The sequence below is a fragment of the Durio zibethinus genome, chromosome 11, assembly GCF_047325235.1.
Source record: "Durio zibethinus cultivar Kanyao isolate XHJ-2024 chromosome 11, ASM4732523v1, whole genome shotgun sequence".
Taxonomy (NCBI): Eukaryota; Viridiplantae; Streptophyta; class Magnoliopsida; order Malvales; family Malvaceae; genus Durio; species Durio zibethinus.
In genome coordinates this window covers 6481150-6501427 of record NC_143172.1, presented here as the reverse complement: position 1 = coordinate 6501427, position 20278 = coordinate 6481150, and the positions used below count along the sequence as shown (strand labels likewise).

At 32.8% G+C, this 20278-nt stretch overlaps 4 protein-coding genes across 8 annotated transcripts; 1 reads left to right on the top strand and 3 right to left on the bottom strand.

Moving 5' to 3' along the window:
- Positions 1-27: 27 nt before the first annotated feature.
- On the bottom strand, positions 28-4999 carry LOC111289957 (kinesin-like protein KIN-10C). Of its 2 annotated transcripts, XM_022881323.2 has the most exons (17): positions 4625-4999; positions 4356-4521; positions 4028-4225; positions 3510-3693; positions 3203-3408; positions 2858-3102; positions 2686-2740; positions 2486-2539; positions 2271-2318; positions 1742-1831; positions 1585-1669; positions 1204-1496; positions 1074-1120; positions 610-631; positions 454-522; positions 262-300; positions 28-164 (listed from the first exon to the last, which is right to left on the bottom strand). In XM_022881323.2, exons 1-17 carry the CDS (start codon positions 4792-4794, stop codon positions 120-122), a joined length of 2016 nt encoding a protein of 671 aa, XP_022737058.1. In that variant the 5' UTR covers positions 4795-4999; the 3' UTR covers positions 28-119. The 2 variants fall into 2 exon arrangements, with proteins under 2 accessions (XP_022737058.1, XP_089623991.1); XM_089767865.1 differs by lacking the exon at positions 2486-2539 and having other exon boundaries at positions 4625-4895.
- Positions 5000-5730: 731 nt separating this feature from the next.
- LOC111289956 (Oxoglutarate/iron-dependent oxygenase) lies at positions 5731-9562 on the bottom strand. Of its 3 annotated transcripts, none has more exons than XM_022881320.2 (7): positions 9341-9562; positions 8711-8815; positions 8368-8425; positions 8187-8288; positions 7376-7433; positions 6309-6481; positions 5731-6221 (listed from the first exon to the last, which is right to left on the bottom strand). In XM_022881320.2, exons 1-7 carry the CDS (start codon positions 9409-9411, stop codon positions 5868-5870), a joined length of 921 nt encoding a protein of 306 aa, XP_022737055.2. In that variant the 5' UTR covers positions 9412-9562; the 3' UTR covers positions 5731-5867. The 3 variants fall into 3 exon arrangements, with proteins under 3 accessions (XP_022737055.2, XP_022737054.2, XP_022737056.2); XM_022881319.2 differs by lacking the exon at positions 7376-7433 and adding an exon at positions 6582-6639; XM_022881321.2 differs by lacking the exon at positions 7376-7433 and adding an exon at positions 6582-6639 and having other exon boundaries at positions 8706-8815; positions 9341-9482.
- Positions 9563-11988: 2426 nt separating this feature from the next.
- On the bottom strand, positions 11989-16725 carry LOC111290799 (alpha/beta-Hydrolases superfamily protein). 2 transcript variants are annotated; one of them, XM_089767864.1, is made up of 7 exons: positions 16519-16725; positions 16229-16318; positions 14942-15659; positions 13658-13716; positions 13257-13385; positions 12761-12896; positions 11989-12531 (listed from the first exon to the last, which is right to left on the bottom strand). In XM_089767864.1, exons 3-7 carry the CDS (start codon positions 15644-15646, stop codon positions 12199-12201), a joined length of 1362 nt encoding a protein of 453 aa, XP_089623990.1. In that variant the 5' UTR covers positions 15647-15659; positions 16229-16318; positions 16519-16725; the 3' UTR covers positions 11989-12198. The 2 variants fall into 2 exon arrangements, with proteins under 2 accessions (XP_089623990.1, XP_089623989.1); XM_089767863.1 differs by having other exon boundaries at positions 14942-15731; positions 16519-16697.
- A 1652-nt stretch (positions 16726-18377) lies between these two features.
- Positions 18378-20180, top strand: LOC111289323 (large ribosomal subunit protein eL36y-like). Its single transcript, XM_022880281.2, has 4 exons — positions 18378-18514; positions 19262-19365; positions 19638-19837; positions 19949-20180. Exons 2-4 carry the CDS (start codon positions 19264-19266, stop codon positions 19980-19982), a joined length of 336 nt encoding a protein of 111 aa, XP_022736016.1. The 5' UTR covers positions 18378-18514; positions 19262-19263; the 3' UTR covers positions 19983-20180.
- Positions 20181-20278: the final 98 nt, after the last annotated feature.

Genomic DNA, 20278 nt, shown 5'->3' with positions numbered 1-20278 from the left:
AGAAATCTAGAAGAAGAATCTCTGAAAACAATACATTTGGCAACTTCATGTTGCCTGTAGCAAGCTAACATATTTTCTCCTCTGATACAGATTCTTCAACATCTATCCTCTTTGAGAAGCTAATTGAAGAGCCCTCCAATTTCTTTTCTCATCATTCCTTTGATCTGAAGAAATGAAACAACCAAATTATAAATTCAAAGCACTGAGCGATAAACATCTAAAGCCACCTCATAACTTATAATATTGTAAAAACAAAGATACCTGCTTTGCTGAGAGTCCAATTTCCTTCAAATCATCAAGCTGTAAAAACAACTTTAGCTATTAGTCTAAGATCTGCCAAAGATAGTAAATACGTTGCAAAGCAGCTACTTGGAATATAAAAGATAACCGAAAGCCAGTCGATAAACTACTTAATAATATGGAAATTCTCTCCATGCCATTGATGGTGCTTACATTCTTAAAAGGTTCTGGCGATTCTTCACGAAGTTCAAGAATGTAAGTAGCTCTCTTCTCTCCAATTCCCTGAATAAAGACATATTATTTAGTTCACCTGTTATGACTTATGACAATAGGAAATCATACTGAGATTGTTATTTACATGCTTCTCACCTTTAATCTTTTTAAGTCTTCTCTGTTAGTAGGAAAACGAGGAAAAAAAAGAACATTAGTCCATCAATAGTATATATGAAGTTGAAGATGAAAGCCATAATGACTACTGCAAGGTCAAGATTCTGATGAAGGAAAAGAAAAATAAAGTTTCACAGATGCAAGGGTAAGGGAAAAAGCTTTACATGTATCATCCAATTCTACAACTCATGCATTTGCCTAGTTATTTATCTTGTTAGAATTGCATTTCCCAATATGCTGCTTGGTTATTAAGTACATCTTTCATTTTTCTCTTGTGAAAGGAACGGATTTTTAAATTAGATATCAAACCATTAATGCATCAAAACATGTTATTGTAAGAGTTTCCTTCAAATGGAAGTTCAAAGAATTACTAGTAGCTTGAAAACATGCACTGATTGGAAACACAGTCAGATATAGAAAGAAATTTGTGTCAAACATCTACTTACTTGCTAGCTGTATTTAAGAATCTGATATACTCATCAACAAGAGAGTTCTGCAATATGGAAAAAATGATCAACAAACCAGTCAAGTAATTAAATACAGAGGGAGATTTTAGTATGGTAGATTAGAATCAACCTTCATTTTAGAACTACATGCACTGAATGCTTTCCAAGGGGTGCAATTGACATCTGCCGTTTGCAATTTATCATTAAATGGCATACTGGGTTCAGGAGTTTTTGGCTCTAAAATTTGAGTGGAGACTTGACCATCAAATGAAACATCGGTCTTTGGTGGTGTCTGTACGCATGACGGAGTTGAAGAATAAAGCAATTTCAAATTGTTTGACAATTCATGTAATCGTGCACTGATTGGTGGTGATTCATTCTCGTTGACTGGGAAAAAGTTGTTCTCCTTATCCTTGGTTTGATCTGTTATAAAAAAAATAGAACAGCTCATTTATATTACATGTAGTATCTTGTCTACTACATCGGTTTTTCAATTTGACATGCCGCATACCTGCTTCAACAAAATAAAGTACTTTTGCATTGCTATTGATAGTTGGAGTAGCTTCATCATGATTATCCTCATGAGTCACAACAACCTTAAAAAGTAAATAGCAACTTCAATAAATTGAGCTCCTCACGTATATAAACACAAAGAGCAGGTAAATCACCTTTTCTGGCATCTTGGTTTCTTCTGTACTAAAAGCCTTAACTGGCATGTCAATTTCTTCTGCACTAAAGGCTTGCAATGGGGAAGATTCCTTGAAAAGGGAAAAAATGAAACCATTAAACATGAAAAATTAAAAGAATTTAAGTGGCATTGCTATTGAAATACAGCAGATATTATTGGACTATTGTACAATCATTACTGACTTCTTCCATTCTAAAATAGATGATATTTCTTCGGAGCCATCAGTGATGATGTGCAAGAAACAAGATTGGACCCTAGTAACAGTTTTGAACATTAAAGTCTAACAAACTAAAAGAGAGAGGGAGCATATCTCCCACAATAATTGTACTACAATTAACCAATCAGATTTTAGAGTTATGTAAAGTCTACCAAAATATTATATGGAGTCCATTCTTATAAGTGGTGGACCCTCACATAATTCTTGATTGTGATTGAACAATTATAGAATTTTTGTGAAAAGAATTGTAGCTGAAATGCTCCCGAGAGAGAGGGTTTAAAAAAGAGTTTACCTCTACAAGCGGTATTATTGCTTCTGAAATACCTGAAACGTTCTTTTCCTGTAGAAAATGATGGCAACTTCCCAATTATAAAAATTTCAGAAACTGATTTATAGTCTAAGATACATGTTCATTATTTACCAGAAATAATAGTACAATATCATCCTGTGCAAGGGAAAAAAACAAGAATAGTACGATACCACAACAAGTTTAACAAAAAAAGTTACCTCTTCCTGTATGGTATTTTCAATGGTTGAGACAATTTCTAATGAGAAGCTTTTCTGCACTAACATGTAGGAGTCGTATTATAGGATGAAACCATAATTCTTTTCATCATACTCAATGTATTATTTTCTTTAACTTTATGCAAATAGTTAAAACATTTCATTTATTCATACAAACTCATGAGCAAATAAAAACTGGATACCTCCTGAGATGCCTTCTTAGATTTGGTTGACTGACAAGCTTCATCAAAAAGTTTCCTTCGAGTTTAAAAGGAAAAAAAAATTATGGAACATTTAAATTACCATACGGAAAGAGCAATAACAATGATGAAAATGTTATATAGCTTGGCATTAATAGAAGCCATCACCAAGTACCTTCCTTTGATTGCCGAAGCCTTAACATTGGCTTTGCTGTCAGGAAATTGCACTCGTGTGCCAATCTGTTTTGCCACGGGGGCAGAAACGCTCCCAGGTATACGGCTTTTGCATGAAGAAAGCATCATTGGTCTGACCATGCTTTTGGTTTTCTTAGTGGAATTGGGTATAATCCTGTTGGTGCCTTTACAAGAACGAGAAGCTAAATTTGCCATGCACAAGGAATCTTGGCAAAAAGATGAATTCTACACTCAAATAAGTTAAACATCAACGTCAACTGAAATCAAACTTTGAAAAAAAAAAATCAAAAAATTCTTATGGGAAATCTGAGACCAAAAACCTCACCAAGCAAGTGACCATCAAAATCTTGTTTGTCCCTCCCAAGGAGTCGCGTAACATTCGAGTTAGCATACTTTCACGATAGGGTACATGACTTTCATTGGCATTTAAAGCATAAACGACTTTCTGTAAGGCGTATATGGACTTATTAATTTTATTATTCTCCAGGAAATTAGCACCATCAGCGCTTCTCCTTCTGGAATCCTCATAGCCTGGTAAATGCAAAAACAGCTTGGGGTAAAAATGGATGTTTTTTCAGCCATAACAGAAAAATACCGAAACAAAACAATTGACCATAATTAAAAATTGAAACCTGCCAAGTCAACAAAGTTCATCTTCCCAAGAGGAAGAGCATCCAAATTGTTGCCACGAAATACGTGAATGATTAAGCCTTTGTGGCTTCTATAATGATTTTCCACTATCTTCTGAGGTTGTTTATGTGAATTCAGACCGGAAAGATACAGTTTCTGAAATTCTTGAATAGACTTCACAGGAATCTATAAAAAAAAAAAACGAATCAAATCAATCAAAGAAACAAAAGGCCAGCTAAACACACTAAAGAAGCTTGTATTTTTAAACGAAATAGATTTAGACTTAGGGACTTTGTGTATTAGTGTGATATAAAATACTGAAATTTGAATACAGTGTTTTACACTGAAAATTATGTGTCAATCAATACAAAAACATAAAATACATTATTTTAATTTTGTTAAACCTTTATATAATTATTATTAAAATTTTAAGCCATGTTACTTTCCTATTTTCATACCATGTTTGTATCTTGTCTACATGTCTTTTTAGATTGCCAGGTCTAGATAGATTATAACTTGCCTGAGAAAGGCCTTTAAGTTGAACTTTGCCACGAGCCTCCCATACCAAAACTTCATGCCTTTCTGGATCTAAAACATCATAAGCATGGTCTCTCGAAATCTCATAACATGATATGGTAATTAACTTGCCAGTTTCCTCTCCCACAGAAAGGATTTCAGTCATGGCTAGAAGAGCTAAACCTGGTTCCTCCTCCGAACCCTTCAAAAAATTAAAATTTCTCCTCTTAATAATTACATTACACCTTTATTTTCTCAGGAAAAAAAAAATTCTATGAACTATTCAAGAGTTAAACTTAAATCCTAAAGAGAGAGAGAAAGATTTAACTGACCTGTATTAGAAAAGTCTTCCCGCTGCCTCTTGCGCCATAAGCAATGACAGTGGCATTATGACCAATAAAAACATCTTCAATCAGTGGCTTTACTTCTCTTGAAAAAATCAAAGCATTTCCCTCGTTTCGATCATAGCAATAATCCAATTCATATGACTCTTTACGACTGCAAATAATTTTTTGATTAAAAACAAAAGGTAAATAAGCTTTCTTTTCTACATTTCTTGAAAACAAGAAAGATAAATTAAAATAAATTTGTTCTTTATTACCTTGCGGATTGGTCTCCAAAAGAGACGGCGACGGTTTCAGAGTCATCTCCCTTAGGTTTGTGAACCGAAATCCAATTTCTGGAAGCTGCGTTGGCGGACTCCGGTTCCAGATCTTTGAACCCTTTGATTTTTGCTATCACTCGAGCCTTTCGAACCTGATTCGGCCCCATAACTGAAGATTTTCTTCCTCGCTGAAATTCCTTTTGTCTTTCCGAATTCGAATTCAATAACTGCAATCTAGAGTCAAATTTGTTTATTGAATTATTGAAAATTGTAGGGTTAAAGGGATGAAGTAGCCGTTACGTTTGATTTGGTTTTCAAATTTGGTTTTTCTGGCGCTCTTCTTATTCTTGGCTTTCCACGTACGCTTTCGTTATTGTTTAAACGATGCGTTGTGTCCTACTTTAACGGAGTCAGGTATACGTTGTCGTTTAGCATCTGAAAATAGAAAAGACAAAAGGACTGTCTTTACCCTTTTCTCTCTTACCTTTTTTTTTCATTTTTCTTTTCCATATTTTTCCTTTCCGCAGCATTCTTAGCGTCCAAACAAGAGATTTTGAGATGGACGAGAAAGGAGAGATTAATGGGGTGAAGAAGGTACAGTCGCCATGCGACGTTGAGGCTTTGAAGAAGTGTTTGGAAGAAAACAAAGGGGACTACGTGAAATGTCAATCTCAGGTAGAAGCTTTCAAGTCCTCTTGTTCTTTGAAGAAACCAGAGACTTCTGCGGATTCTACAAATACCACCCGAAGGATTTGATTTCTGATCTCATCAGAGGGGAATCCCATGCTTTTGACTGTAACCCATTTCCATAATTGCTTTATAGACTTCTCTTTTCAGCTTTCCTGCTCTCGTCTTGAGCTGTAGTTTTGCTCTGTAAGTCAAAAAATTTTGGAACTGGCCAATAATCTAGTTTGATACCGTCAGCCAAACTGATAAAATTTGCAATAAGAATCATTCTATTTGATTACGAGTTCCGATGCTTGCTTATTTGCTCATTTTTTTTCAAATTATTGAAGTGCTAGTGCGCAAGTTTGATTATGAAGATGAACCCTAAAATGATTTGGAATTAGTTTGTAAATCTTTCTAGTCGAGAGGAATAATAGTTCCTTAAAATTGATCAACTCTCTATTTTGAAGCAATCGAAATGATCCGGAGACAGATTACAAGTAATTACTAAGAAAAACTACATATACTGGTAATTATTAGAACAATAGAATCAAATCATATGTGAGTTTCCTTTTCAGCAAGCATTACAACTCTTCCTACATGTACCGTAGTAATCAGGAGAACCAACCATGAAAACAGGATTCCTCTGGCATTCCCCAAGAGCAGCCCACCGAGGACAACTAGCATCTTCATCGATACATTCATCTCCATCAGATTGAAATGAGACCTTTTCTCCATCAACAGCCCTGAGGTAGAAGAATTTGGTGGCGCACCACATTTCTCCTTCCAGAACAGGGCATCTGGCGTGTAAACTTCTAGCGTCAGGAGATGCATTGAGGCGAGTAGTGAAAAACAGAAGGGCATTTCCCTTAACAGGTTTTAGGATATTGCTGGTCTTTGTACAATCTGACCACATCTTGCTCTTTGGCTGCAACAGTCAGAAATCCATTTATTAAACACAGATAAATTTGAGCTCTGAATGTTAGACAAAGGTTTAAGATAGTTTCTCTCTCACCTCTGCGTGGGGGAAAAGAATCTCACCACCCATAGTAACATTTGAAAGATACAAAACCACAGTTGCCATCAAAGATTCGCTTAAAGCCAGTGTGGATTTATTGCCAAAATAATCCAAGTTTTGTTCAGTCTCCTCAAGTCCATAGCGCCAAACATCTAGAGGCTTAGCATTCTCTGAAGCACAATGAACATCAAGTTACAGTGAAATGAAAAGGTCCTTTATGAGAAAGACTGTCATTTAGGGAATATGAGGAACAGAGATGGTCAAGGATACCTTTAGGAAGGAATGTCCAAGCTGAAATTCTTTCCTCAATCATTGCAAGAACTCTATCCTAGAATGTACAAGCATATTTCAAAGTTATTTAATCATTCAGGAATCATGCTGCAGAACATCAATGCACTTTATTTACTTTTATCTTTTTTAATGACATTTAGTCAACTTCATTGAGTCAGTGTATAAGGCTTTTCAACCAAGAATCAACCGAACATTTCCAACTATTTTAAAGCTAGTTTACAAAAGATTTTAAAGTTCACTAATATTGGAATTTAAACACAACAGCTGAACGGCATATAGGGCTATATGAGTGTGGAAAGCAATACAAGGAAGAAAGTTATATCACTCTACCTGACATTCTAGAGGCTTAGCATTCTCTTAAGCACAATGAACATCAAGTTACAGTGAAATGAAAAGGAGCTTTATAAGAAAGACTGTTGTTTAGGGAATATGAGGAACAGGATGGTCAAGGATACCTTTAGGAAGGAATATCCAAGCTGAAATTCTTTCCTCAATCATTGCAAGAACTCTATCCTAGAATGTACAAGTATATTTCAAAGTTATTTAATCATTCAGGAACCATGCTGCAGAACATCAATGCACTTTATTTACTTTTATCTTTTTTAGAGACATTTAGTCAGCTTCATTGAGTCAGTGTATAAGGCTTCAACCAACTAAATCAGCTTAGCATTCTCTTAAGCACAATGAACATCAAGTTACAGTGAAATGAAAAGGTCCTTTATGAGAATGACTGTTGTTTAGGGAATATGAGGAACAGGGATGGTCAAGGATACCTTTAGGAAGGAACGTCCAAGCTGAAATTCTTTCCTCAATCATTGCAAGAACTCTATCCTAGAATGTACAGGTATATTTCAAAGTTATTTAATCATTCAGGAATCATGCTGCAGAACATCAATGCACTTTATTTACTTTTATCTTGTTTAGTGACATTTAGTCAACTTCACTGAGTCAGTGTATAAGGCTTCAACCAACTAAATCAACCGATCATTTCCAACTATTTTAAAGCTAGTTTACAAAAGATTTTAAAGTTCACTAATATTGGAATTTAAACACAACAGCTGAATGGCATATGGGGCTACATGAGTGTGAAAAGCAATACAAGGAAGAAAGTTATATCACTCTACCTGACATTCTATATCCAAATCAAGATGAAATGGGATGTAATAGCACAGTCATAGTTGGAAACTAAAGATAATTGGTAGAGGTTTTATGTTGAGTTCTCTTTCTACCTTTTCTGGTAGCAATATATGTACTAGTAGAGGATGATTTTAATTGTGAGATATTTGCAATACACCAAAAAGTCAGTAGATTGAGATAGATTTCCAAGCGAAAGCAAGGAGGAGAATGAAATACCAAGATTGGCTACATAATGGCTTAAACATTATTGAAGAGATATTACTAGCAAACTGCTTTACCATAAGCCTAACCGTCAACTTCAGATGCAAGAAAACAAATGTCAAGCATGGAATGTGTTCCTTGAGTTATGCAACAATTTATCATCAAACCATTAATTCAATAGGTTGTCAATAAGTAACACAACAGAGTATGTAGAAATTGCTAGCTTAGAAAAAAAACAGAACTCACTTCAGTATTCAGCAACATTTCTGAGCTTGTAAGCTGCCTATTTGTCCCTACACTAAGTTGATCATCATTGATCCTCAGAATTCCATCTTTTGCTCCATGACCCTAAGTCCCAGAAAAAGTATTTTAAACCAGTCTAGGCATATTCAATAGTAATATTGGACACAGTGGGGCAGAAATATACCAAAGAAATCAGGTGGTCACACTCCTCATCTGATAGAAAGCCACTATAGTGAAAGACCCTATTGGAAGTAATACAATGTCAGACTTTTAAAAGACAATTTTAAACATGCCAATGAAAGTACAAATTTCAACAAGCATATTTGCATAAACTACAGGTGTTTTTCTTCCAAAAGAATTCATTGAGAATGTCATAATTAAAGTTCATGTAAAACTTAATGCAATGCCATTGAAGAAATAGCCTCTTTGACTCTTTGGATGGAAAAGATATCTTGTGAAAACAAACAACTATTTTGTCTCAATGGGATCGCATGAGCTGGCAAACAAGAAGTCCATCACTACCTGACCTTGGCCGCCATAAAAGTTGTATAACTCGTGATGGGTCAATTGTGTTGGATTGAACCGAATGCCCCAATTCCCGGTGAACCTCTTTGTCCCTCAAGTCCTTCCGGCTACTCATGCAAGACAATACCAAATGGAAAAGGTTATAAAAGAAGGTTATCATAAAGAAGACGGCCCTTCCATCGGCTGAAGTAACTAAACATATTCTTAGAAAATAGTTCAAGATCATGAAGAATACATCATCATCCAAATAATTCAGAATCTATAGAACGCATGCTTACAATAGGTATATATAAAATACTTAATCATGGCACACAAATTTGTCTTCTTTTTGTTTAACGATAATCATTCAACAAAATCGTACTATAAACTAAAATCGTCATATCCACAAAATTTATTAAAAAATTATCCACGATAAACTTCCAATATATAATCACGAATGCATGACAATAAAAGATTTTAACAAAAACCCGGATGAAGAACACCATGTAATTGATCAATCCAGTACAGGAAATTGATTGATTACCTCATTCATTCAAAATTAAGGCAAACATTTTTATATGGATAAATTTCCGCTACCCATTTTCAAAATAAACAAGTATAGATTGAAAAAAATGAGATCGGGTTTCCTTTACCTTTCAGCAGAGAAGTTGGAGAGAGAACAGGTAAAAAGCATAAGTAGAAAAATTGAAGAAAGGAAATCCATGAGTGGATGCAACAGCGATTGTTAGAGACCAACAGGAAACTGAAGTTTGCAGCTCAGTTCAAATCCAAATGGGATTTCCAGGAAAACAGAGAGCCGAACATCCCATGCGATTTTAGAGCTCTGTTTTTAGCTTCGTTTTTACCCGTCGATAATGAATTGAGCGGTCCTAAATAGTACCTTGTTTTGGGCAGTCAGTACTATCCACCCTACCCGAGAGCCCAAGAGAGGACAGGACAGATTTTATCTTTTTGAGTAGGACTATTTGCATCCTCAAATACTATCAATTCACTTCACAAAATTAATCAAATAAAAAATTATTTAAATATTCATTAATTATTTTTTTTTTTTATCTTTTACATCTGTTATCGTGTGTTATCGAAAATAAATTTTTATAAATTTTTTAATGTACAAAAAATACATTTTCAAAAATTTTTTAATTATATCATAAATTTATTTTCAGAAAACATTATAATTATTTAAAAATACATTTTTAGAAATAATTTTTTACTTCAATTTTTTTATTGCTATTTCAAAACAGATTTGTAATAAATTTTTAAAAATATACTATATTTAATTTCGATAATAAAAATCTCTAATCTTTTAACCATTATTCATTCAATAATATTTGAAATATTTATTAATTTTAACAATCATGCATTTGAAAAAAATAACTAATTTTGAAAGACGTTCATGTAAGTGATTATTGCATCATGTGTGATGAGACACTCACGCTCTATTTCACATAATGCAACAATTAATTTGAATTAACATTTTTTCATACTTAGCAATTTCTCTCAAATGCACATCTGTAAAAATTATAAATTGTTATAAATGTGATTGAACGAATAGTGCCTATAGACCAAAAGATTAGAGGTTTCTATTGACAAATTTATCGGTCTACTAATGATATAATAAGATTAATTTTTGTGCATTGAAAAATTATTTTGTTTTTATTGGTAGCAGAAGTTTATCGTATATTAAAAAACTATTTTCAAAATTTTTCAAAATATTTTGAAAATAAATATTCGAAAATCATTGAAAATTTTTAAAAATATATTTTTTAGAAATTCTCAAAGGTTTTTGAAATTGGATTTTCAAAAAGAGATTTCAAAAATGAATTTTTAATATATTGAAAAAATTTTCAGATATTTATTTTCGAAAACCTTCAATGCATTTCAAAAACTCATTTTTGAAAGAATCGAATTTTCATTTCAAATTGTATCCCTAGCTTAAAATCTTAAATTTTTGAAAACTAAACACAAAATTAAACAAACAAACAACTTACCTATGATTTTAAGCTATTTAACATTAAAATCAAGGTTAGGGCTTGATTGAGGTTAAATCCCTAAAGAGTTTAAGGTTTCGGTGAAAAATAAGTAGTGATGGCGAAGGGTCGAGTCAAAGCGAATTTTTGCTCGCTCCAAACCCGATTCAATTTTACAATCATAAAATTCATACCCGACTCGACTCGAATTTTTTTTATTTTTTAATATTTGAACCCAACCCGACCTAAAATTAATAAAATATTATTTTTTATAATATAAAATATTATTTTTTAAATATAAATATATAATTATATAAAAAATTAAAAATTAAAAAATAATTTTTAATATAATATCGGGTCGAATTTGCTTAAAACCCGAACCCAACCCAACATTGATTTTTTTTTTTTAGTAATACCCGACCCGAAATTCGATTTTAAAAAAAAATCGATCTTATAAAGTCGGGTCAAATCGAAACCTGTCGGGTTCAAATCAGACTGTCAACCCTAAGAATAAGAGAGAAAGGCGTAAAGTGTTTAATTTTTTAAGAAATTAATATTTTAGTTTGGGATGCAAAGAGAATAAAAGATGGGTGTTAATAGTAATGAGGTGTAAAGAGAGAAAATAAGGGTATAAAAAGTTCGTTTTTATCTTTTTTTTTAAGTAACAAATAAAGATTTTTTTTATTCGTAATTTACCCATACCTTAAAACCTTTTATTCTATTATTTATCTGATTGAACAAAACATATTGTGCATAAACTCTTTCAAATTCATAATTTTCAAGTATCGACTCTTATGAGATACCAATTAATTCAAAAAATAATCGACAAATAATAAATCAAGATACTTCAAATTCATAATCTCCAAGAATCGAGATACCAACTAATTCAAAAAATAATCAACAAATAATAAATCAAGATAATATCAGAGTTTGCCACTTTAACTTGATACTACTATTTTTTATTATAATTTTATAATTATCAAATCTATTAAATCACATTATAAGTATTTCATAGATTTCATATAAAATTTTAATAAATTTTACATAATTTAAAATTATAATTAATTAATTATACTATAATAATTATAGATGAAATGCTTTATCTTTGATATATATTTTTTATAACAATTGAGTAGATTCGACAAATTTAAATACGATATGAAGATATTATACGAATAAAAATATAAAAATAATTTAATTTAAAATTTTAACAAAAATTATAAATAAATTTAATAAAATCGAATAAATATATTTTATATTTTTGTATTGACACAAACTGCGACATGCAATTTTAGTGTAAAAAACGAAATAAATATATAAATTTTTAATATTTTATACAATGCGAATTCATAAATTGAATGTTCTGGAGATTGTAGTAGGTTATTTTCCAATTGACCTGTGTTAAGCTCTCAGGTGAAAATTGTTATAGGAAGGAAATGATGAGTACAAATGAATCAATGAATGCTGTTTATCACACACATAATGTTTGATCTTCTATCCATGTTATCCCTGAAATTATATCGTCAATCATCCCTATGGGATTTCTTGAGCACCATGTGCCCAGATTCATCTTTCTCAAAAAGACGTTCGATCAATTCTTTCCAGCTTTCTTTGTTCCTGGTTTTCCCCGATGATCCAACAGATGACTGAACACTAGATTTATGGGAGTTTTCCCCATCCTCCGACTCATCAAAAGTTCCATATTGGGAAGGTGAATAAGCATGAGGCACTGACAATGTAACAGCCCTTTGGAGTGCGGCTTTGTACTCTTCACTGTGTTCCCTAGCCAAAGTCTCCTGCCGCTCCATTCTCTGTTTTGCTGGGATCTCCATGATCCGATCTTTCTCCAGCATTAACTACAGCAAAATTGAGAGACAACGGTGTGGAGGTTTAATTTCAAAAAGTAGTTTGGAGTACAAATTGCATAGGAAACCAATCAGCAGTGAGAGTCTCACATGATGTGTATTAGGAAAACTCTTGCCTAAATATTCTTTAAACCATCTACAACACTATATATGGATTTATTTCATCAACTGGCTGCTGGCTTAAACCATTACCATGGAAATAAAGTAGCTTTAAACTTACATCTATAGCTCTCTGTGCTTCTCTCTCTATCCATATTATAGCATGGTCTGAGGTGGCATTACAAGAGAGAACAATGTGCTCAAACCTCCCATCCACCGGCACTGCTGTCCTCACAACTGGGGGAAATCTTCCTAATCTGCAAGAGTGATGTTTAACGGACAGTCCGTCAAGAGGTCGAAATTTGTTATGCATTGTGGTGAATCTTTTTATTATGAAGCCCTGCTGTGTTATTTATTTTTAATTTAAGAACACCTAAGATACCAGATAGAAACATTAGACTTGAGGCCTGTCCATATTTCTCTATGCTAGATTATGACCACTACACCAAATGCAACAGAATTTAGACACCTGCCCAACATACAAGCCTGTACTAAATTCCAACCTTGCGAGGCATTCTCAACAATGACAGCACTTCAGTTAAGTAATAAATAACCAAACTCGGTAAGCAATAAGCAAATATATAGGAGAGAGCTATGCTCGTTATGCCTCCTTATACCTGAAAGGCTTTCGCTCAACAATGTGATAGAGGCGACCAGGTGCATACAGCCTCCTTGGATCTTTAAGCATCTTCTCCTCTGGTATACAAGTGTCCCTCATGCATCTCAGGCATAGTAGGCATGGCAAACTGTTTAAATGGTGAAAGAAAAAATTTGTCAATAGATTAAAAATAACATCAAAACTAAGCATATTTTGACTTGCAGGAATACTGGATCTATAACTTTCTTTTTCCTTTTTTGTGTTTTTCATGTGCCAATATCTGTTGTTTATTGGCAGAAACCAGAGGACCAGGTGGTACGACTAGCTTTGGAAAGGATGTTAGAACAGACTCCAGAAGCCTACTGGCTGTAAACAGAACTATAATTGAAATGGTGATAAAGACATAGAGTCCAACTATACCAGAAAAGTGACTTGAAAATGTCTTCCAAAGGCGTGGCTGTTCGTGGCAAGAAGTCATCCTAATTCAGAACTAACCACAATTAAATACAAAAGAAAAATAACAATAATAATATAATAACTGATAGATTGAAGATTTAAATTAATAAAAATCAATAAAATGTTGCAAACTTTTGACAGAAATCAATTGCTATGATTCACAAATTTGACATATCACCAACTAGTATAATATCAACCAGGTGCTTTCAACGTTTGGTGCCCCTATCAGTGCAAATGTGATAAGATCTTCTACCATGTACAAAGAACATGCACTTTAAGTTTTGCACAGCTACATGTACTCATATGAAACACACATTGCTATAAAGCAAAACACAATTCCTTTCAGCATCTATGCCACTGTATGAGACATCATCACATCTCAAAATGCACATTAGAGTTTCAATATCCATTGGACTACTCCAAGTTCTATTTTTCCCTTTTTTTGGTTCCCTTTCATTACTGTCTCTCAAATCTTGCTCTCGAAGGTAAATGTCAAGCACCTAACCTCCAAGGACAAGAGGAGAGCAAGTTACAGCAGGTTCTACTTACAGCAAGATTTCACTATGATGATTGATCTTCGAGTCACCTCCTAAATATTCCACTTTCAAATGGAGCATTTAAATCTTCTATTACACCTTATGAGAGATTCTGCAGAAGATAATTCCTCAAATCCTACAATGCTTCTTATCTCCCATCAGCTAGTTCATGTTCAACAGAAATCACGCATCTTGAGGTACATTTATACTAATCATTCTTCTTCCCTTGAAATTAGAACTGAAGTTAATGACCACCTAAGTCCCTTTCCAAAAATTCCCTCATTATCAAAATTCATAAACAAGTCTTATATAAGCATGAACCTTCCCCACTCATCAAGCTTGTGAAGAATTACAATTGGACATAAACTTTCAAGCGAATGAGGAAGTGGAATATAAAGTAATAAATTGAGCCCATTGTGTTAAAGAACTAATCTCCAGACTACGGCAACCATTCATACCTTTTCTCTCTAATAACATTCTTTTATCTTACTCAGAACAAAGACATCACATGGCTCATATCCCCTCTTTTTTAGTTAAATAATATGTAGTACAACACAATTTAATACTACAAATACTGCAATAATTACAATTCAGTTGATGGACTTCTGCAGATGCCAGTAACAACATTGTGTTTATATTGGGCCAACTGATAGTATCATTCCTAACACATAATAACGCCAAACAAACAATAAATGAAAAAAAATCAACTTGCCTGAAGAACCACAGAATTGATGACATCTGCATATCTGACAGCTAAATTTAGCGACATGCACCTTGCAGGAGCAATAGCATAGCACCTAATCCTCCTCCTGTCAACATTTCCCAGTTTATCCTGATGCTGAACAACCACTAACGCCAACAATGCTGCTACACCTGACCCAAGAGAATGTCCCGCAAATGTCAAAGTATAATTTGGATATTTCTCCACTAATTCCTTCAAAACCTCACACTCTGCATCCAAAACCCATCCAGCAGCCTTCAAGAGTCCATTATGAACATAGCCACCATCAAATTTCATTTTCCCCAGCTTATTATCCAAAAGCACTTGGTAGTCACTCTCCTTTGCCAAATTAAGACCTCTAATGGCAAGGACTATATCAGCATGATCATGATCAAGATATAATATATATGAAGGAGCCCGTCCCTGAGTGTCTTCATAAGTTTTTCCAAGAATCAACCAATCGGGGTTGATCCCATAGCCTCCAGGGGGTTCCCAAAGGGGGTGCCGAAGATCTTCTTCATAAACAGCTAGAATATAGCGGCATAGTCGAGCGACCGGCTCAAATTCTTCAGCAGTCGCAAGGCCCCATGTTTCACTGTCATGGCCAGCAGTATGGAGGCATCTTTTCCATACCCAGCGTGCACATGCCAGACAGTAAACACATTCAAGGAGAGGGAGGCCACATATGATTGACATTGACGCCTACCCTCTATGTATGACAATATAGATCATAAAACATGGATTTTGAATGTAAATGGCTAGAAACAAGGGAAATGGTCTCCTGATGTAGGAAATACCAGAAAGGAACTTAGAATATGGAACTTGATTAATGATTTGAGAATTGGATAAGATACCGAAATTCACATCTACTCAAGCAGCAGTGAATGTAGATTTTGGAGTCAAACCATGCAATTTGAAGAGGAGGAGATATAATTTTTTGAGGTTTTATTATATATATTTCAACTACAAACAAAGTATTCCAATTCAGTAAATGGATTGACATACAATATGTCAATAGACTAAGTGCAAAAAAAAGATTAAAAGTAGAAGAATTTGAACCGAAAAGTAGAATATAATGAATAGGACTCAAGAAAATGATCTCAGCTTCCCCCTATGATGCACTATCAACTGAACATAACAAAAGATATAAGAGTGGATTCCAAAGCAGACAAAACAGGAGCAAGGACAATAAATTGGAATTGCTGTTAACAGCACAAATTGGAGGATCAGTGAGAAGTATGCTTCCACACCATGTGAAGGGTCAAAGACAGCACTCACCAGAGACAAAATATGATGGCTACAGTTGCAACTCCAGGTGGCTCTTAAATTGATAGCTGCAGCAGGAAACCGATCTGGGTCTTTCTACCACTTCAATGTCATAAATGCTACTGATCACAATTTTATCACTAAAATAATCAAAGAAAGATCATAGTACAGCTAGAAGAGAAAATAAGAAAGACCCAAGGCACCGGATTTCTGTCTGATCAAGAACAAAAACTTAAAGCAAAAAAGAAAAAAAAAAAAAGAATTCTTAATCTAGAACAAACGGGATTCCAATATTCTAGTACCGTGAACTTTGATTTTCCTCATATGGAAATCTTCATTGATAAGAAAATGATTAAAGACATGGTCCTTAATTGGTGAAGGGATGTTCTGAGTCTGGGTTAATGCTGAGTTGTTATTACAAGCATTTAAACTGACAGGGAAAGGAAATTAGAACACGACGAGGGCGAAAATTTAGAGGGCTACCGCCTACCGACAAGTCAAAGTCCAGTTTAGAAGTTTGGGTTTAGGAGGAAGAAAGGCATGTGCAATGCCACAGCAGTTAACGTGAAGGGAAGGCTCATCATTTGTCTGTTTTTAACTGGTAGATGGTTAATGTGTAAATAAGTTGAGAGTTGTAGTGGCATATTGTTTTTATCGGACAAATAAATCATTTTTATCATGAGAGCTTCTATATTCGCTGCTAAAAATACTTACTGGAAAAGAAGTAAATTTTTTAAATTTTTTAAAAAATTACATTTATTATTTTATCTTTAATTTAAGATTTTATGAGATTTTATTTTTTTAAAATTAAAACAGTAAAATCAACTTTTATTTTATTAATTTTAAATTTTATAATTTTTTACAATAATAGTTTTTTATTATAGTAATTAATAAAATTTTTTAATAAAACTATCTTTTTGTAATTTTTTATAAAATTTTTTAAACATTAATTACAGATTTCAAAATCTAATAAGTTATGTAATTTAACATATATATATATATATATATGTGAATCTGATAAATTATTTTATTTATCAGATTTTTATATTCAATAAAATTTATAATTTATCAAATACAAATATTTAAAAAAATTTTAAAAAATAAATAACTTTATTTAAAAATAATTTAAAAAAAATAAAAGAGTGGAGAACAAAAACCTAGTGCAGATAGAGCCCCTCTTCTATCGGTTGCCTAATCGTTCATTTGCTGAAACCGTTTACTTCTTAAGTTATAAGAAAGTTTAAAACATTTTCTTCGTATCGATTAAAAAATAATAATAATAAATTCCAAAACATAGATTTGCTAGTGATGATAACGGGTAAGTAGGATTAATTTTTGTTCGTGCTAAACTTAATTTTATAAAATAAATATTTAAATTTGATATGATTTGGTATTAAAATATTATATATTTATATTTGATTTGATTTGGATATGTATAGAATCATAATTAATTTTATTTTAAATTAATTTAATAATTTTAATTTAATATAATATTTATAAATATTATTTTTAATATAAATATATATTAATTATACATAAATTAATATTTTTATTCAATTAATATTTATAATTAAAATATTACATAATAATTTTATTAATATTACATATATAAATATAAAATTAAATAAATAATAAAATATATTTTATATATATATTGGATTGGATCATAATAGATTTATCTAAAATTGACTCCAATTTAATTTAAAAAAAATCCAATTCAACTAAAAACTTGATTTTAAAAAAATCGATGTTATAAAATTAAATTAAATCAAAATTCAAAATATTCGTGTATTATTGTGACCCTAATTTTTACTTTTGATTTCTTCTTTTTTATTTTTTTTATCAAAATTTGAAACAAACTTGATATGATAAGAAAAAAATGGTTGGAAGCCAAATAATGTAATTAGTTTTTTTATTAAGGCAATAGTTGAGATTTAATCTCATTACTATTTGTTTAAAATTTTTAAACAAATTTAAAGAGGAAAATAGCAAAAAAATCTTGTCTAAAAAAATCTCTGACCTTTTAGGTTGAAATCGGTTTTGGGTCTCTAAAGACTTCTCAATCTGGTTCTCTCCGAGAGAAATTGAGCGAAAAAGAAATTGGGCCCAAAAATGTGATTTTGGGTCGGATCATGGAAATAATCCATAAATTTTCTCGTCATTTTCTGTTCTTTTCTTTTGTTCTTGTAACCCAAAACCCAGCCATAAGAAGGAAGCCAACTGGCACTCATATATATATATATATGACGAACCCAAAACCCTAACTCCTTGACACCGCCGAGATCTCCGTCTCCACAGGTAAATCTACATTATTCTCTCTAAGCCCCTTTGTTTCTTCTTTACACTTCTGAATAATGGTCTCTATTTGATTGCTTGGGAAACGAAGTACAAGCTGAAAAGCCAAATCTTTTGTGTCAGATTGCTTTAGTTCTTAGAAAAAAAAAATGAAAGACTAAGCTCAAATATTGAGTAGCTTTAGCTGGTTTCATCGAGTGCACAGGATTTAAGTTGTGCTTATTAACTGCTGTGCTTTGATTGGTGGGTTTTTTAGATGAGGTGATATTGGCTGTTCAGATTTTATTTGTACTACAATCTTTGATTTAGCTATGTTATATATGTATATTTAATGTTTGGCTATGCATATATTTGTTTTTCTTTTTTTTTCTTAAATTCCATTTTGTAGGCTTATGCTTTAAGTTGTTAAGCCTATTTTTCATTTCACTTGCAGTAAAAATGTCAAGTTATATAACCATAGATCTTGGTCTTCACTTTGAGATATTTGGAGATTAATATGCACCCGTTTTTTTGTCCTTGATTAGCTGTTGATGCAAATATATATTGTGAATTTTGAGAGTTTTATGAGGAAAAGAACAATGAATTAATGGTTGAGTCCAAAGTTAAAATCATTTAGATATGTACTCCTTTTGGAAGCAGGACTTGAAATCAGAATGATTGGTACTTTTGATTTGAAAGATTACTGAATGCCGCTCGAATGTTGGGTATTTTTTTTTATTTATATATGTGATTTTGTTGTTACTTAAGCAGACATGGCTACCAAGCAGCCAAATACTGGCCTCTTTGTAGGACTGAACAAGGGTCACGTTGTAACCAAGAAGGAGCTGGCTCCACGTCCCTCTAATAGAAAAGGAGTAAGTGCATCCTATGCTGATTAAGTTTGATGTAGAATAATAGTAATTGATTATAAGTAAATAGTTTTTATTGAAAGAGAAAGGGAAAACTGCATGGGAAAAAAGTAGCACTACCTTTAAATTGCCATATTATATCTGTTCTTATCCTTTGTACTTATCTTTTGGAAGGGCTTGTTTCAGCCTGGTTTTTATAGTTAATTACATATTGTTTTATATTATACTTGGTGTTTTCTTAGTGCAAGTCACAGGCCTGATTTCTATATTTTATTCAGAAAACTAGCAAAAGAGTCCATTTTGTGAGGAACTTGATCAGGGAAGTTGCTGGTTTTGCCCCATATGAGAAGAGGATCACTGAGCTTCTGAAAGTTGGTAAGGACAAGCGAGCTCTCAAGGTAGCTAAAAGAAAGTTGGGAACTCACAAAAGGGCCAAGAAGAAGCGTGAGGAGATGTCTAGCGTTCTCCGCAAGATGAGGTAATATCTTATATCTAAGGACAAGCAATTAATTTTAGTCTTATGTTTTGAGGCGGTTTTTGCTATCTGAAAATGGTAATAAATCTTTTCCTTGGTGTAATATCCTTGCAGGGCCCACACTGGAGGTGGAGAAAAGAAGAAGTGAATCATATTTTCTTGATTTGCTCTCTGATGACAAAGCTCGACGCCCCCATTTAGTAGCTCTTAGTGAAGTTTGTTTAGCACATGTTTTTAATATTTTGTTTGAGACGGAGAACTATGCTCTGAAACTTGTTTTACTTGAATTAGAGATGAGAAAATTGGAAGAATTATCATCATTAAAATTTGTGTTTGTTGTTATGTATCATCGTTGCTGCATGTAAGGTTTTGCGTAATTTGTTGCATGGATCTTTTGGCCAAACAGCCGAGCTTGGTTTTCTTAGCCCTAGGCTGTTAGAGTTT

Bases quoted from the DNA above. Each gene is read 5' to 3' on its own strand.
- LOC111289957 (XM_022881323.2), bottom strand. From the start codon at position 4,794: ATGGGGCCGAATCAGGTTCGAAAGGCTCGAGTGATAGCAAAAATCAAA. The intron at 4,226-4,355 runs GTCAGTTAAATC...AATTTTTTGAAG, and splicing joins GGAAGACTTTTCTAATACAG to GGTTCGGAGGAGGAACCAGG. The intron at 165-261 runs GTATCTTTGTTT...TCATTTCTTCAG, and splicing joins TTGGACTCTCAGCAAAGCAG to ATCAAAGGAATGATGAGAAA.
- LOC111289323 (XM_022880281.2), top strand. From the start codon at position 19,264: ATGGCTACCAAGCAGCCAAATACTGGCCTCTTTGTAGGACTGAACAAG. The intron at 19,366-19,637 runs GTAAGTGCATCC...TATTTTATTCAG, and splicing joins GTCCCTCTAATAGAAAAGGA to AAAACTAGCAAAAGAGTCCA. The intron at 19,838-19,948 runs GTAATATCTTAT...ATATCCTTGCAG, and splicing joins AGCGTTCTCCGCAAGATGAG to GGCCCACACTGGAGGTGGAG.
- LOC111290799 (XM_089767864.1), bottom strand. From the start codon at position 15,646: ATGTCAATCATATGTGGCCTCCCTCTCCTTGAATGTGTTTACTGTCTG. The intron at 13,717-14,941 runs GCAAGTTGATTT...GTTCTGAATTAG, and splicing joins TCAATTCTGTGGTTCTTCAG to GATGACTTCTTGCCACGAAC. The intron at 12,897-13,256 runs GTATAAGGAGGC...TCACTCTTGCAG, and splicing joins GTTGAGCGAAAGCCTTTCAG to ATTAGGAAGATTTCCCCCAG.
- LOC111289956 (XM_022881320.2), bottom strand. From the start codon at position 9,411: ATGGATTTCCTTTCTTCAATTTTTCTACTTATGCTTTTTACCTGTTCT. The intron at 7,434-8,186 runs GTGAGTTCTGTT...TGTACATTCTAG, and splicing joins AAATGTTGCTGAATACTGAA to GATAGAGTTCTTGCAATGAT. The intron at 6,482-7,375 runs GTATCCTTGACC...ATTGTGCTTCAG, and splicing joins TTGGACGTTCCTTCCTAAAG to AGAATGCTAAGCCTCTAGAT.